Here is a 12,438-nt window from a genome sequence, read left to right on the forward strand (position 1 = left end):
CGTCGTTCGGAGTTGGATCGGTGTTCGGAAGACGCAAAGAAATGGACAGAGTCCATCGGCGGTGGAAATATGAGAACACTCAGGTCATGGAGTAAAACAAACTCTCTGTCAGGCACATAATTATAGGAACTGGGCAACGTCACCATCAAAGATGTCACGACTAAGTTAGCGACTATTTTGCCAAGTCAAGAACAGTCATTAAATTTAATTAAAACCTTCCTGTTTTCAAGCTTCCCTCAAACAACCAAATCAGATCTTATACTCCCGTCTGACTATAACCAGAAGATGAAATCAGGACATATATATTCATATAAAGCAAAAGTATAGCACATCTAACCGTTTCGGAGGAATTATCTGACAATATAAAAATCCCTGAAGGGCTACCATAAACTGCAATTTCCCTGTGAGAGAAGGCATAAGAGGTTTGTTTTCATGCAGTATTGCTGGGTAAATGCCTTTCCGTCCCCTCCAGCACCAGGCACACTGAGCATGCCCAGCAGATGAGCTTACTGAGCATGCCCAGCAGATGAGCTTACTGAGCATGCCCAGAAGATGAGCTTACTGAGCATGCCCAGAAGATGAGCTTACTGAGCATGCCCAGAAGATGAGCTTACCATGTTGGTGAATGCAGAGAAGAAGCCTCCCTGGTTTTCCTCTTCCTTATCCTTGTACTGCCTGTGGGGGCACAGGCGAGACCGTAGTGAACTAGTGAACCATCTGACCTTTTTTTACTCGATTTTACTTGAGTAACTCTGACTCCGTCCCCCTGCCTTCAGGAACCAATCAGCCAATCTTGATTACTTCGTGCCAGCATTTCACGTAATCTGCTGTATTCATAGGATCTCATGCTCATTCCACCTTCTTGGCCAGAAATGTTTTGTTTTGATCTAAACTACTCTAGTCCAGTAACCTCACTGACACCCCGAACCAGCCGATACTGGCATGGTTAGCAGGACTGACATGATCCATTCTCCCTGAAAATATCCCTTTCGTATGCATTCTGTACAGTTTAGAGTATACGAAAATGTATCTGCTATGTGCAGCTCAATGTGTATCCCCAACTTATGCTATCCACCCCGTAGTGCCCCCTACCTGTTATATTCCGTCAGGGCCTGCGAGATCACCATCCCAAGTCCCTGCAAAGACACGACGGGTCACAACAGAAGCTTTGTTAATGCGGCCCCCATCTCTCTGCCTGTAAAACGGGGACTTCTGAAAAGCACTACGTGACTTAGTGTCAGTTTCATGAGCAGGCACAGTGCTCTACCTACGTAATGTCTCTATAAAGCACTAAGATATTTTAGTGTCAGTTTCATGAACAGGCACAGTGCTCTACCTACGTAATGTCTCTATAAAGCACTATGATATTTTAGTGTCAGTTTCATGAGCAGGCACAGTGCTCTACCTACGTAATGTCTCTATAAAGCACTATGATATTTTAGTGTCAGTTTCATGAGCAGGCACAGTGCTCTACCTACGTAATGTCTCTATAAAGCACTATGATATTTTAGTGTCAGTTTCATGAGCAGGCACAGTGCTCTACCTACGTAATGTCTCTATAAAGCACTATGATATTTTAGTGTCAGTTTCATGAGCAGGCACAGTGCTCTACCTACGTAATGTCTCTATAAAGCACTATGATATTTTAGTATCAGTTTCATGAGCAGGCACAGTGCTCTACCTACGTAATGTCTCTATAAAGCACTATGATATTTTAGTATCAGTTTCATGAGCAGGCACAGTGCTCTACCTACGTAATGTCTCTATAAAGCACTATGATATTTTAGTGTCAGTTTCATGAGCAGGCACAGTGATCCACCTACGTAATGTCTCTATAAAGCACTATGATATTTTAGTGTCAGTTTCATGAGCAGGCACAGTGCTCTACCTACGTAATGTCTCTATAAAGCACTATGATATTTTAGTGTCAGTTTCATGAGCAGGCACAGTGCTCTACCTACGTAATGTCTTTACAAAGCACTATGATATTTTAGTGTCAGTTTCATGAGCAGGCACAGTGCTCTACCTACGTAATGTCTCTATAAAGCACTATGATATTTTAGTGTCAGTTTCATGAGCAGGCACAGTGCTCTACCTACGTAATGTCACTATAAAGCACTATGATATTTTAGTGTCAGTTTCATGAGCAGGCACAGTGATCCACCTACGTAATGTCTCTATAAAGCACTATGATATTTTAGTGTCAGTTTCATGAACAGGCACAGTGCTCTACCTACGTAATGTCACTATAAAGCACTATGATATTTTAGTGTCAGTTTCATGAGCAGGCACAGTGCTCTACCTACGTAATGTCTCTATAAAGCACTATGATATTTTAGTGTCAGTTTCATGAGCAGGCACAGTGATCCACCTACGTAATGTCTTTACAAAGCACTATGATATTCTTCCCAGCTCCCAGTCTATAAGAAATGCTACACAGACATTATGATTTTTACGTACTGCGCAATATCAATGTTAATAATGTACATTTCAAAAGCCTTAATGGTGGCCGACTTACATTAAGGGTGGGCTCGTCATCGACTATAGACAGCTTCACAATGTAGGGATTCACCGACTGTCAGGAGGCAAAGTTAAAGAGAGACGGGTAAGCAAACCCAGGAAAATCAGTCCCGGTGCTACAGTGAGTAATGGCAGGGCGTAGTGGGAGGTCACGTCTGAAAGCCCCCTCACTGCTGGAAGCGGCAGAACACTCCGCCACTGGGGGCAGCCGACTGGGGGACACCAGTAGCTCAAACACTTAAAGGCTGATTATTCATTGTTCAAACTAAGCCTGAACCTTCCTACCATGATAAGGGGAAAAAATGTATTTATGCAATGTAGTATAATTTAACATGTCACTGATATGATTATAGTCATTTATGAAGTGAAACGATATAAGGTGAAAACACATCCAACGGCAGAGACTGTAGTCATGGCAACCGGAATCTCTCTAATTTAACGGGGGGGGTGGCTCACCTCATACTTCCTGTAGTTGACCAGGAGTGCCAGCAGGACCACAGCATCGTACCCATGCTGCGGTCTGCTGGGGGTCCCCGAAAGAACCTAACAACAGTCATGGGGGGGAGGGGGAGGTATTACAGATAGAGCTTCATAAGGTGGTGACAATGGCAAAGCAAACCTGAGGGCTGCAGTACGGTGTGTGGACAGTGTTTCCTGTTATACCCACCAATGAAAACCCAGGAGAGCAAATTACGGAATGAAATAGCACTGAACTTTAAATCACCCTGAATAACAGTGTCTGTCAACGCAGATCAGCAATTATACTGAGCCCATTCATTAGACCGACTCCCTGGATTCAGCATCCAACGAAAAGGGGGGCACCTACACACCGTGTTTAGACTGCTACTGCTCGATCAGCACGCCAAAGATTTAACATGAAGGTGACTGCCAGTCTCACCTGTAGAATAGCCTCAAAGATGCTGTTGATCATGACATACTCCAAGAGAGTATTCTGGCTGATGTTATCAGTCACCTAAAACAGAACACAAGCATTTCAGCCATACAACACCAGGGAGATGTTCCACAAGGCTTATTTTGAGGGTTCTAGAAGGCCTATAACCACTGCTGTAGAGGTGACTCTAGTTTACTCTAAGGTCTATCATGTTCTAAAAGTGCCATCATTACTGCTGTAGAAACCTTTCTTATGTTCTAGAAGGTCCATCGCTCATGTTCTAGAAAGCCCATAACTAGTGTTCTGGTAGGCCAATAACTACCACTACAGGTGCCTCTCTAACGTTCCAGGTCCATCACTAGAAGGTCTGTCTCTACTGTGGAAAAGGCCCATATGATGTTACTGAAGGCCATGCACTCATTCAAATCAAGGTGGAAATACGGGTCCTTTTATCTTTTCACCATCACAGGAAGACATTCAAGAGGAGGCATCAGAAGAACGCGACTGATCTTACAGCTGACTAGTAAAAATACCTTTACAGTAAATAACATCTAACGACTGAAAATTTGCATCCTGGGTGCCACGATGAGGCACTCATTGTCTTTAAAAACAAAAACCAGACGCGGTAAATTAGCTAATGGCGTCCATCACTCTATTCACCATGACAAAAGGATGGAGAAAAGTCGTTTGTTTTCCCGAAGCTCTCTCAGAAGCCTCCGGACCCATCGAGCTACAAAACGCAGGCACTCCGTCTCTAAAGATAGCATTGATTCAAGTGCCTCCGTGAAAAAATCACCTACAATACGCTGTGCAATGCAATGGTGCTAAACCCAATTCCCTTAATTACAAACAAACAGTCTAACAAAGAAAAACAAATGCGAACAAATAATCAAAAAACAATTAAAAAAAAAAAACAACAATAGCAGTGATGCTAAAAACTGCAGCCATGACGGTTGTCTGCCGGTTGTGTTTGTCATGGCTGGTGGTCGTAACCATATGGAGCAGCAGCAGAAACAGCCTCACCGTGACCAAACAAAGCAGCATCCTGAGACAGAGGCCCTTCAGGCTTTCAGATCCATCTCCACACAGCAGGGCATCCAGGCTCTCCATCAGGTCCTGCAGGGACACGTCACGTGACACTGCTTACCACACAGGCCAGGGTTTCCCAACCCAGTCCCCAGGGACCCAAAGAAGGTCCACTTTTTGCTCCCTGTCACAGTCCACATTCTTGCTCCTCATTTTTGCTCGCATAACTGTCTGGCAGGGAGCAAAACGTGGATCGTCTGCTGGTCCCCAAGGACCGGATTGGGAAACACTCCGCTTGAGGAATCTACTTGCAAATAAGCATCCTGAACAATGCCACAGGAAATCATCACAGTCTCTTTGTGAGGGAAACTGTTGGTTCTGTGAGCGGGTTTGGAAAACAACGTCTGCTGGGAAACTAAAAAGAACAGAAGTGAACTGGATATACAGCAGGATATTGTACATAAGCCATTCAGGTTTCTCTTCTGCGAAGCTGTCTGCAGGTCAGGCTCTCATAAATAAAAGACACTGGAATGGCGCGGGCGTGGTAAAGGAACACATCATATCATTCTTACGACACAGGAACAAAGGGGTCAAAGGTCAGCACACCTTCATGCGAGCCTCCGCCTTGTCAAAGCCCATCAGCATGTTGATGATGTCGAAGCCCGACGACGGTTTATTTTTCTGGTGGACGCCCCGGAACAGGGCACACAGCGTCTGTAAGATTTACCATAGCAAACAGTGGGAATAAAAACCTGCAGTTTCACTTTGCACCAAGCCTCGGAGACATGGTTAAACAGCTGCAGGCATTCCTGAAGAAAATTTCCGTGTTTTGGTGACATTCTGGTGTATGGAAGACTATAGCCTCTACCATTATCCACACTCACATCTGATGCTTTGAGTAAAATCACTAGAACCATCATTCAGAATACGGCCTCCAAGCTCTATCATGCAGCTCAGATTCTTTTCCATGCACCTGGAGAATTTTTCCACTGACCAGGTAAGGAAATCAAGAATGACAGTTAATTAAGTGGTCCGCTGCTGCCCCCCACTGGTTCTCACCTGCAAGGCGTTAACCACCTTGATCTGGTGTTCCTCGCTTAGTGTCCGCACACAGTGGTGGAACAGCCGGTTAATGTTGTCCTGGATCTTGGTCACCTCATCTCCATCCAGAGACTCCAGCTTCGCCTCCAGGTACTCCAGGTTTGCCTGGGAAATGAAGAGGAAGGCAACTCAGGCTTAAACGACTTAAAATCAGCTGGGGGGGTGGAATGGGGCCCGCATTAGACACAGTGCAGTTCAATGTGCTTACACAGGGACAGAGAAACAATTAGCTTTGTCCTTGGGACATAAAAGTTCATCGACCACCCCCAAAAGGAAGACACATCGTAAACAAAATATGGAATACCTCACCTTCATAAGGAACAGTTCCTCCCAGAAGCGAGGTTTGTCCTTGGCTGGATCTTCAACCTGGGGTGTAAGGGGCCAGATCATCAAAATAAGCGAGGGAGACAGGTGCAGTGTGGACAGAGAGCAGTGTTTAAGTAAGCTAAGCCTACGTCCAGCAGCCTGGCTAACAAAGCAAGCGGTGAAAGCATTACGGGACCTTTGGCATGTACAGTGTGGAGAAAATCTCATTTGCACACTCAAGATCAACTGGGCTTTTTTGTGAGTAATCTGCCGCTGAATGAAAGGTGGGCGACGTTCTTGAGATGATTCTGACCCGATGTTTGAGCCAACTTGGTGAAACAGGGAGCAGACAGGGAGCCCTGCCTCTTCACAAAATTACTTTTAGGTTTTCATGTCGAAATAAACACGGAGGGAACGCAACTCTTACCGCAAAGATCTCGTCGTACATCAGCACCACCTTCTCCGTCAGCGGTTTCTTAGGGGTCGAAGACCTCCTCAGCAAGCCTGCCTTCTTCTCCACTTGGGCCATGGCGCAGTCCTAGCATGGAGGAGACACACGGTAATCGCTGAAACAGGCAGTTCCCAGGTTATTCTAACCATTAACTTAGAATAACAGAAACAGTTCCCTTAATTAATGGTGGTAATTTCCATTCAGTGGATAAACAAATATTTCTGCAATATGAAACCATAAAAAAACATGTCATGGACTTGTGTACAAACCAGTCACGGATCTGGCAAATCAACCAAGTAAATCAACCAAGCGTTAACTCCCCCAAAATACACCGTGTCACCTAGTAGTTAAATTGCGTTATGACAAAAACTGCAGTGAGCATCTTATGTCATTCTGCCGAAAGCCTTACACCATACCATGATGTGAATTGGTGGTCTATATAAATAAAGTTCTACACGTCCATTGTTCTAACTTGATGTTTTCCCCAAGTATTTTAAACATGCATAATTGGTCACCTTTTACAATTCATTTTAACGTGCGTTCAGTTAGCGAATAACTTTTAAAAGTGTGGCCCCCGTAAACTTATAATAATTTAAGTGGACAGGCGATGGAGTTGTCTGTTTTACATGCCGATGTTTTGATGCAGTTGCTGTTTGCCGAACAGGAGGAACCCTAACCCCGTCTTTACCGCCGCTACTTCTGTGTAATAAAAGAAGTTTTAACGCGCATAATTAACGTCTCTACAGAAAGCATGTCGTGATGTTACAGCATTTCTCATTCGGGTTTATTAAGGAGCCTCCATGTGAAAATGAGTATTAACGTTGACTGCTGTGCGCGTTGTGATTAGAAGCATAGAGACTCATTGGCCGCGATTTTAAACGGCTAGCTGGGGTTCAGCTGATGGGTTATTGCGATGTTTCCGGCTGGTGAGCCTCATCTTTGGGCTTTCTGCCGTCACAAACTGGGGCAAGGGAGCGCCTGCTCCTACTGCCGCTGTCACAGCAAGTTGTCATTGGCAGACACCAAGTTGGCCGTTTCTTAAATGACTTTTTGCCTCGTTAAACTAACACTTACATATGTTTTTATTTTAATCGGTGCATACGGTTAGTTCCTACCTGCCTACTGAGTCAAATGATATTTGTCATGCGTCCCTTCTAAGTCGTTCAAGAAAGCGAAGAGGTACCTCGACTTCTGCGGGGTCGATGGAGATCCGCATGAACGTCGACGGGGCAGCCCGTCTCTGGGTCCTAGTGCCTCCCGTTTTGATAGTGCGTCTGCATCATTAAAAACCGGACAAATTAAATCGTGATCTAAAGCACCGCTGTCATTTTGTTTAGTTGTTTTTCTTTGTTCGTAAACTGCTACTCACACAGATATAAAAAGTGGAACACACAGTCGCTGCACTTTAAAAAAATGAATATTGAATTTACAACTAATTCATCTATGGACACGTCAGTGCCTACGGCGGTGAACGAGTTAACAGTGAAATCCGGTTGGGTTCGTAAACCCAAAGGGCGGGGCATCGTCTTTTGCGTCATTTTTAATGGACGGAAGAGCTGGAAGTTTTCAAAACAACAACACACGCAGCTAGGTCCCAATGCTCCTCCGGGCTGGGGGGCGGTTTGAGTTGGCCGGTACTTGTTATACGTTAATGTAATAGTCGTGTCAGATAGAGAAGTGTAGGAATTTGTGTGGATTCGTACCGGATCCAGCAAAGGAATCAACAAAAATGTTTAAAAGTTGCGGTTTGTAATAAGATATATACATCGAAATGCTATATTCATGTCATCGAATGTGTCATTGGTCTTTATGCGGAAATTACGCTTCCTCTTTTTTTCAGTTCTCTTAATTCATACTTTCTGAGGCGAATGTTGCCAAATAATGAAGCGACTTGTTCTACATCAAGAGACAGATTTTAGTGACTTCACCCAAGGTAGGGTTTTGATTGACTTTTTGAAACAGAACTCCGCCAGTAGTATCTGCTATACCAATAACATTCATAGTCGATTATCCAATATCCGAATTAGCCCCAATGGACATCACATCCATATAATTATTAGCGAGCCAAAAAGTGGCCTTTTAACTTTCGACAAGCATATACGACATACTCAGTCACGCAACCAAAAACTTTTAGTGTTAAGCCGTACGAGATCAGTTTATATCGTGGACGTTGTCTACTTGAACAATAGCAGCAGAGATCGTAGTGGAGATACAGCCGTTGTCGTTTTTGAGAATGGAAAATCCGATTTTTGGAAATACTGCGAGCAGGAAGGCTGGCATTTCCTGCAAACAATGGAGCTGTGCCAGATCCCTAAAGCGAAAGTGAAGTCCATCTGTGCCAGCAGCAACATCATTGTCTGGTGTGAAGAGACCCCACCCTCCAAATCAACATCAGCAATCAATGTTCATCAGAACTGCTTCTGTTACCGTATCTGCAGCAGATCTTATGAGCTGGAGGAGGGGGCAGCCATCTTGGGGGAGGTGAAGGTCATTCTGCACAACAGTCCTCGGTACATGACCGTTGCCTCTGGAAACAATGTGCACCTCTTGCCAGACCCAAAGGGGAGTACTTTCAGGAACATCTCTGGTTTCTTCCTGACATGGTTCCCACAGTGTGGCTCACTTGCCATCAGCAGTATCTCTAGGGGAATTCTACTGATGAAGGAGTCATGTGCTATGAGCGACGGTTATAATTTCACAGAGCTCATATCCCTCGCGGTGCCTTTGGCCTCCAACCATCTAGAAATCTGTGCTGCCTCTACCTCCAGGTGTGACAACCTGTCCTTTCTGCTGAGCTCTGGCTGGATCAACATGATAGACAATCATGGCACGTTGAGACAAGTCTACAAACTGGCGCACAGTTGTAGCACCACGGGTGGAAAATGGATCGACATGAATATCTACCATAATTGGCTGGCTGTGATAGTGGGGAAGACCTTATATTTGATTGATGCCCAGTGTGGCTTGAAATTGGAGAAAATCCTCCTGAAGACAGATGGGATGCTTTATGTGAACTGCCAGGACAGCCAGGTGCCACACATCCTGACAGAAGCTGGGCTATTCCAAGTGAAATGCTGGGATCAAGACTTCAGTCATGTGCTGGACCAAGGCTGTGTCAGGCCAGATGATGTCCTTATGAAGACTGTCTTTGAGGAGTCTTGTAGGCACTACCAGAAAAGGAGTCTGAGTGACAGACAAATTACAGTGGAGACGCTGCTAGCTGACAGGAAATTCCAGGCTCCTTTCTTATTGTCCTCCATCCTCTGTGACTTCCTGAAAGTCCAGGATGGAAGCGACCTTGACTACGGCCAGCTGCTCAGCTACCTGAAGCCTGAGTTGAAACGCTTCATGCTGCTGGATGGCATCAAAATGTTAGCGACTGCAGCATCTGAGAAGGACCAGAGCAGCTGCTGTGAAGTGCTGGTGTGTGAGGAGGTTGGCCGCCTGCTTAGTTCAGACATGGAAAGAGAGGATGTGCTCCATCTGAACCTCATGTTCAACATGTTCCCTTCTGAATCATGGCAGGCCACACAGGGGATCCTACAGCTTCAGTTGAATGAAGAAGGATCCTTTTCTGCCAAAGTTCCACTTGAGGTATGGAGGACTATCCTGTCCAGCGTTCAGCCGTTGGCCTGGCCCACACATCAAGGCATTCCTCCTGCTGTGCCAGTGCCAGTGTTTGAGCTGCTCTGCCAGATGTTTCTTCGATACCAGCCTCAGTGGCTCCCCAGATTTCTGGAACTGGCGCAGCAGTGCAGCGGTGACCTTTTGTCCACTCCCTCCAGGCAGAAGGCCGGTCCTGAGGAGACTCCTCTCTACAAACGAGCCCTCTCGGTTCTTCCGTTAGGCAGGGACTCCCAGGGCCTGGAGGTGGAACTGCTGCTGTGCAGCTGCAGGCCCACTGGGATTCTGCAAGCCCTGCGGCTCCTTGTGGACCGACGCCAGTGGGAACAGGTTCTCCAGCTGGCAGAGCGGTTCTGCCAGCAGAGCCCACTGCTGAACAAGGAAATCTTCACGACCCTGTTACAGGAGCTCTCCCAGCATCGTGACCTGGACCCTTACCTCGACCGAGTATGGGCCCTGTGTCCTGCGGACATCACAAGTACCGGCATCCTAAGTGTGCTTCTGGAGAGCTTTTCTGCATCCATCCCATCCGGACCTCAACCTTTCCAGACACAAAACTGCCAACTTACCTTAGGCCTGCTGAGGCCTCTGTTGAGCCAGGTGCTCCAAAAAGAGACCAAGGTCAACCAGGGGTGTGTGAGGGTCCTCTGGCCCCGAGCCCATCCTCCCCCGGTGCCCCCAAGGCGACCCAGGGAGATGTTAGTTGGGTCTGATGTTGGTCACCCATATGCCACTTATCAGCCTGAAAGTGAAAATGGACGACTGGCAGCCAATTCTGATGGCTAGAGCTCACATCTCAGCTTATAAAGAAAGTTTAGGCCATTTGTTTTCAGCTCTTCTGGCCACGTTTCAATGATTTTAAACCGCTCCCAACCCCAATGATGAAAGGAATGGTTACATCATGGTCTGGGGGCAATCGTAGGGTTTTTCCCATAATAAAAACATGGGACATTTATAAATACCCAGAAAGGCATATAGAATGAGCGCTTAACCTATACCAATAGAACACCCGTTTAATTTTTATTTGTTTACTATACCTGTGTAATACAACAGCTGTAATATAAAAATATGACGTTGATGTATTACATCAGGGATTCTCAACCCAGTCCTTGGGGAACGCCAGAAGGTCCACATTTTTGCTATCACCATAGCTACATTGTTGCCAAAAGCACAGTGTACTCCACAGTAAAGATTCTAAAATGCTTCCTGATAGACTCTTGACACCAGTCAATCGCAAAATGAAGGGGAGGAGTCAGAGGAGATTGTTTCAGTGGATTTTGGGAAGATTGACTGATTTTTAGGGAAGCTGAGGGGAAAGATGGATGCAATAGTCTCCAGCACTACCTGTGCTTTTGCCCTTAAAATTGTTTTTAAAAGTAAAAACATGGCATTTCCATGTTTCTAGGTATTACTAGTTTACTGAAAGTTCCAATTATTTTACTTTAATCACATGTATTGCTTTGGGTGAAGCGTAATATATTCTTAAGTTCAGTCAAAGCACTTTAGAATTCATTTTGTAAAATCTATTATTTTGTGAAATGAATAATTATGCTATATTTAGTTTTGTTGACTAGCAGTAATACCTGCATGGTATTATTGTTGTTGATAATTTTGGCAAACTACAGGCTGAAACACAATTACAGGAGAAATGTTTTAATGACTTTGTTCTCCGTCGTCTGTAATGCTTGTATGGCTGCCTGAGTCATTACTTGCAGGCTGTATGTTTATAATTTTGCATATGCAAAAAAATAAAACATTGCAGGCTATTACATTTCATTAGAACATGTTTTTATCCAAAGGGACTTACAACTGAAAGCAAGGTCAGTCCCTCGAGCAATTGGGGGTTAAGGGTCTCGCTCAAGGAACTAATGGCAAAGTCGTTCTACTAACCCTGGGATTCGGAGGGGTGACTCTCTAAGCCCCTGAGCCACACACCACCCCCAAGTGGATGAATGAAGTACACACTACTGTATATACATCTGTCTTAATTAAAACTGAACTTTCCAAAACATTTTTAATCATCTGGGCCAAACTGTGTCCGCTCTCTCAGGGTCTCACTATCGTTTGTGGTCCAGTGCAGATCATTTGATCTTCATGCATTTGCCTGTTTGCCGTGATGTATGCGTGCTGTAATGACCCCGGATACCTCAGCTCAGCATCTCTTTTAATCAGTGCTGTCTGCGGGCTCAGCTTGGCACTTAAGGGCGTGGAGTCTGAAGCTCTCGGAAACACGTCTGCTCTTCTACCCCTGAGAACGGTTCCTGGCTTATATCTCTCCAGTAAAACACTTAAGATCAATAACTAAGAAAAACAAAATGATAACAGTCAGGCTATTTTTGGATGATGACACGTGGACTTGGTGCCCAGGTAGAAGCTGCGTGAAATTTGCCATCTATGTGCTGGGAGTGCTGATCGCCACAGACTCACTGTCCCTCAAATCAGACAGTGGGCAGCAGGCTCTGTTCACATGCATACACTGTTAGGAATTTATACCTTTAATGGTACAATTGCTTGTCAC

The 12,438-nt window shown here is 45.2% G+C and overlaps 2 protein-coding genes across 4 annotated transcripts in view; one reads left to right on the forward strand and one right to left on the reverse strand.

Moving 5' to 3' along the window:
• The window catches only part of armh3 (armadillo like helical domain containing 3), a 30,641-nt gene extending 22,859 nt beyond the window's left edge, over positions 1–7,782 (reverse strand). Inside the window, exons 1-12 of one of the 3 annotated variants that reach the window (XM_023820617.2) lie at positions 7,666–7,782; positions 7,480–7,570; positions 6,273–6,383; positions 5,849–5,905; positions 5,498–5,644; positions 5,045–5,152; positions 4,436–4,528; positions 3,419–3,493; positions 2,977–3,063; positions 2,519–2,575; positions 1,093–1,136; positions 615–675 (exon numbers count right to left, since the gene is read on the reverse strand). In XM_023820617.2, coding sequence (XP_023676385.1) covers positions 615–675; positions 1,093–1,136; positions 2,519–2,575; positions 2,977–3,063; positions 3,419–3,493; positions 4,436–4,528; positions 5,045–5,152; positions 5,498–5,644; positions 5,849–5,905; positions 6,273–6,383; positions 7,480–7,512 — 873 coding nt within the window. In that variant the 5' untranslated portion in view covers positions 7,513–7,570; positions 7,666–7,782. Of the gene's footprint in view, positions 1–614; positions 676–1,092; positions 1,137–2,518; positions 2,576–2,976; positions 3,064–3,418; positions 3,494–4,435; positions 4,529–5,044; positions 5,153–5,497; positions 5,645–5,848; positions 5,906–6,272; positions 6,384–7,411 lie in introns of all 3 variants that reach the window. The other 2 variants (XM_023820616.2, XM_023820618.2) reach the window with 2 other exon arrangements.
• A 76-nt stretch (positions 7,783–7,858) lies between these two features.
• LOC111848354 (BLOC-2 complex member HPS6-like) lies at positions 7,859–11,691 on the forward strand. The gene has a single exon (XM_023820264.2). The coding sequence runs from the start codon at positions 8,178–8,180 to the stop codon at positions 10,704–10,706; it is 2,529 nt and encodes an 842-aa protein (XP_023676032.1). The 5' UTR covers positions 7,859–8,177; the 3' UTR covers positions 10,707–11,691.
• The last annotated feature ends 747 nt before the right edge of the window (positions 11,692–12,438 follow it).

Source organism: Paramormyrops kingsleyae, chromosome 20, assembly GCF_048594095.1.
Source record: "Paramormyrops kingsleyae isolate MSU_618 chromosome 20, PKINGS_0.4, whole genome shotgun sequence".
Classification (NCBI taxonomy): domain Eukaryota; kingdom Metazoa; phylum Chordata; class Actinopteri; order Osteoglossiformes; family Mormyridae; genus Paramormyrops; species Paramormyrops kingsleyae.

Coding starts and splice junctions, on each gene's coding strand:
- LOC111848354 (XM_023820264.2), top strand. CDS start 8,178: ATGAAGCGACTTGTTCTACATCAAGAGACAGATTTTAGTGACTTCACC.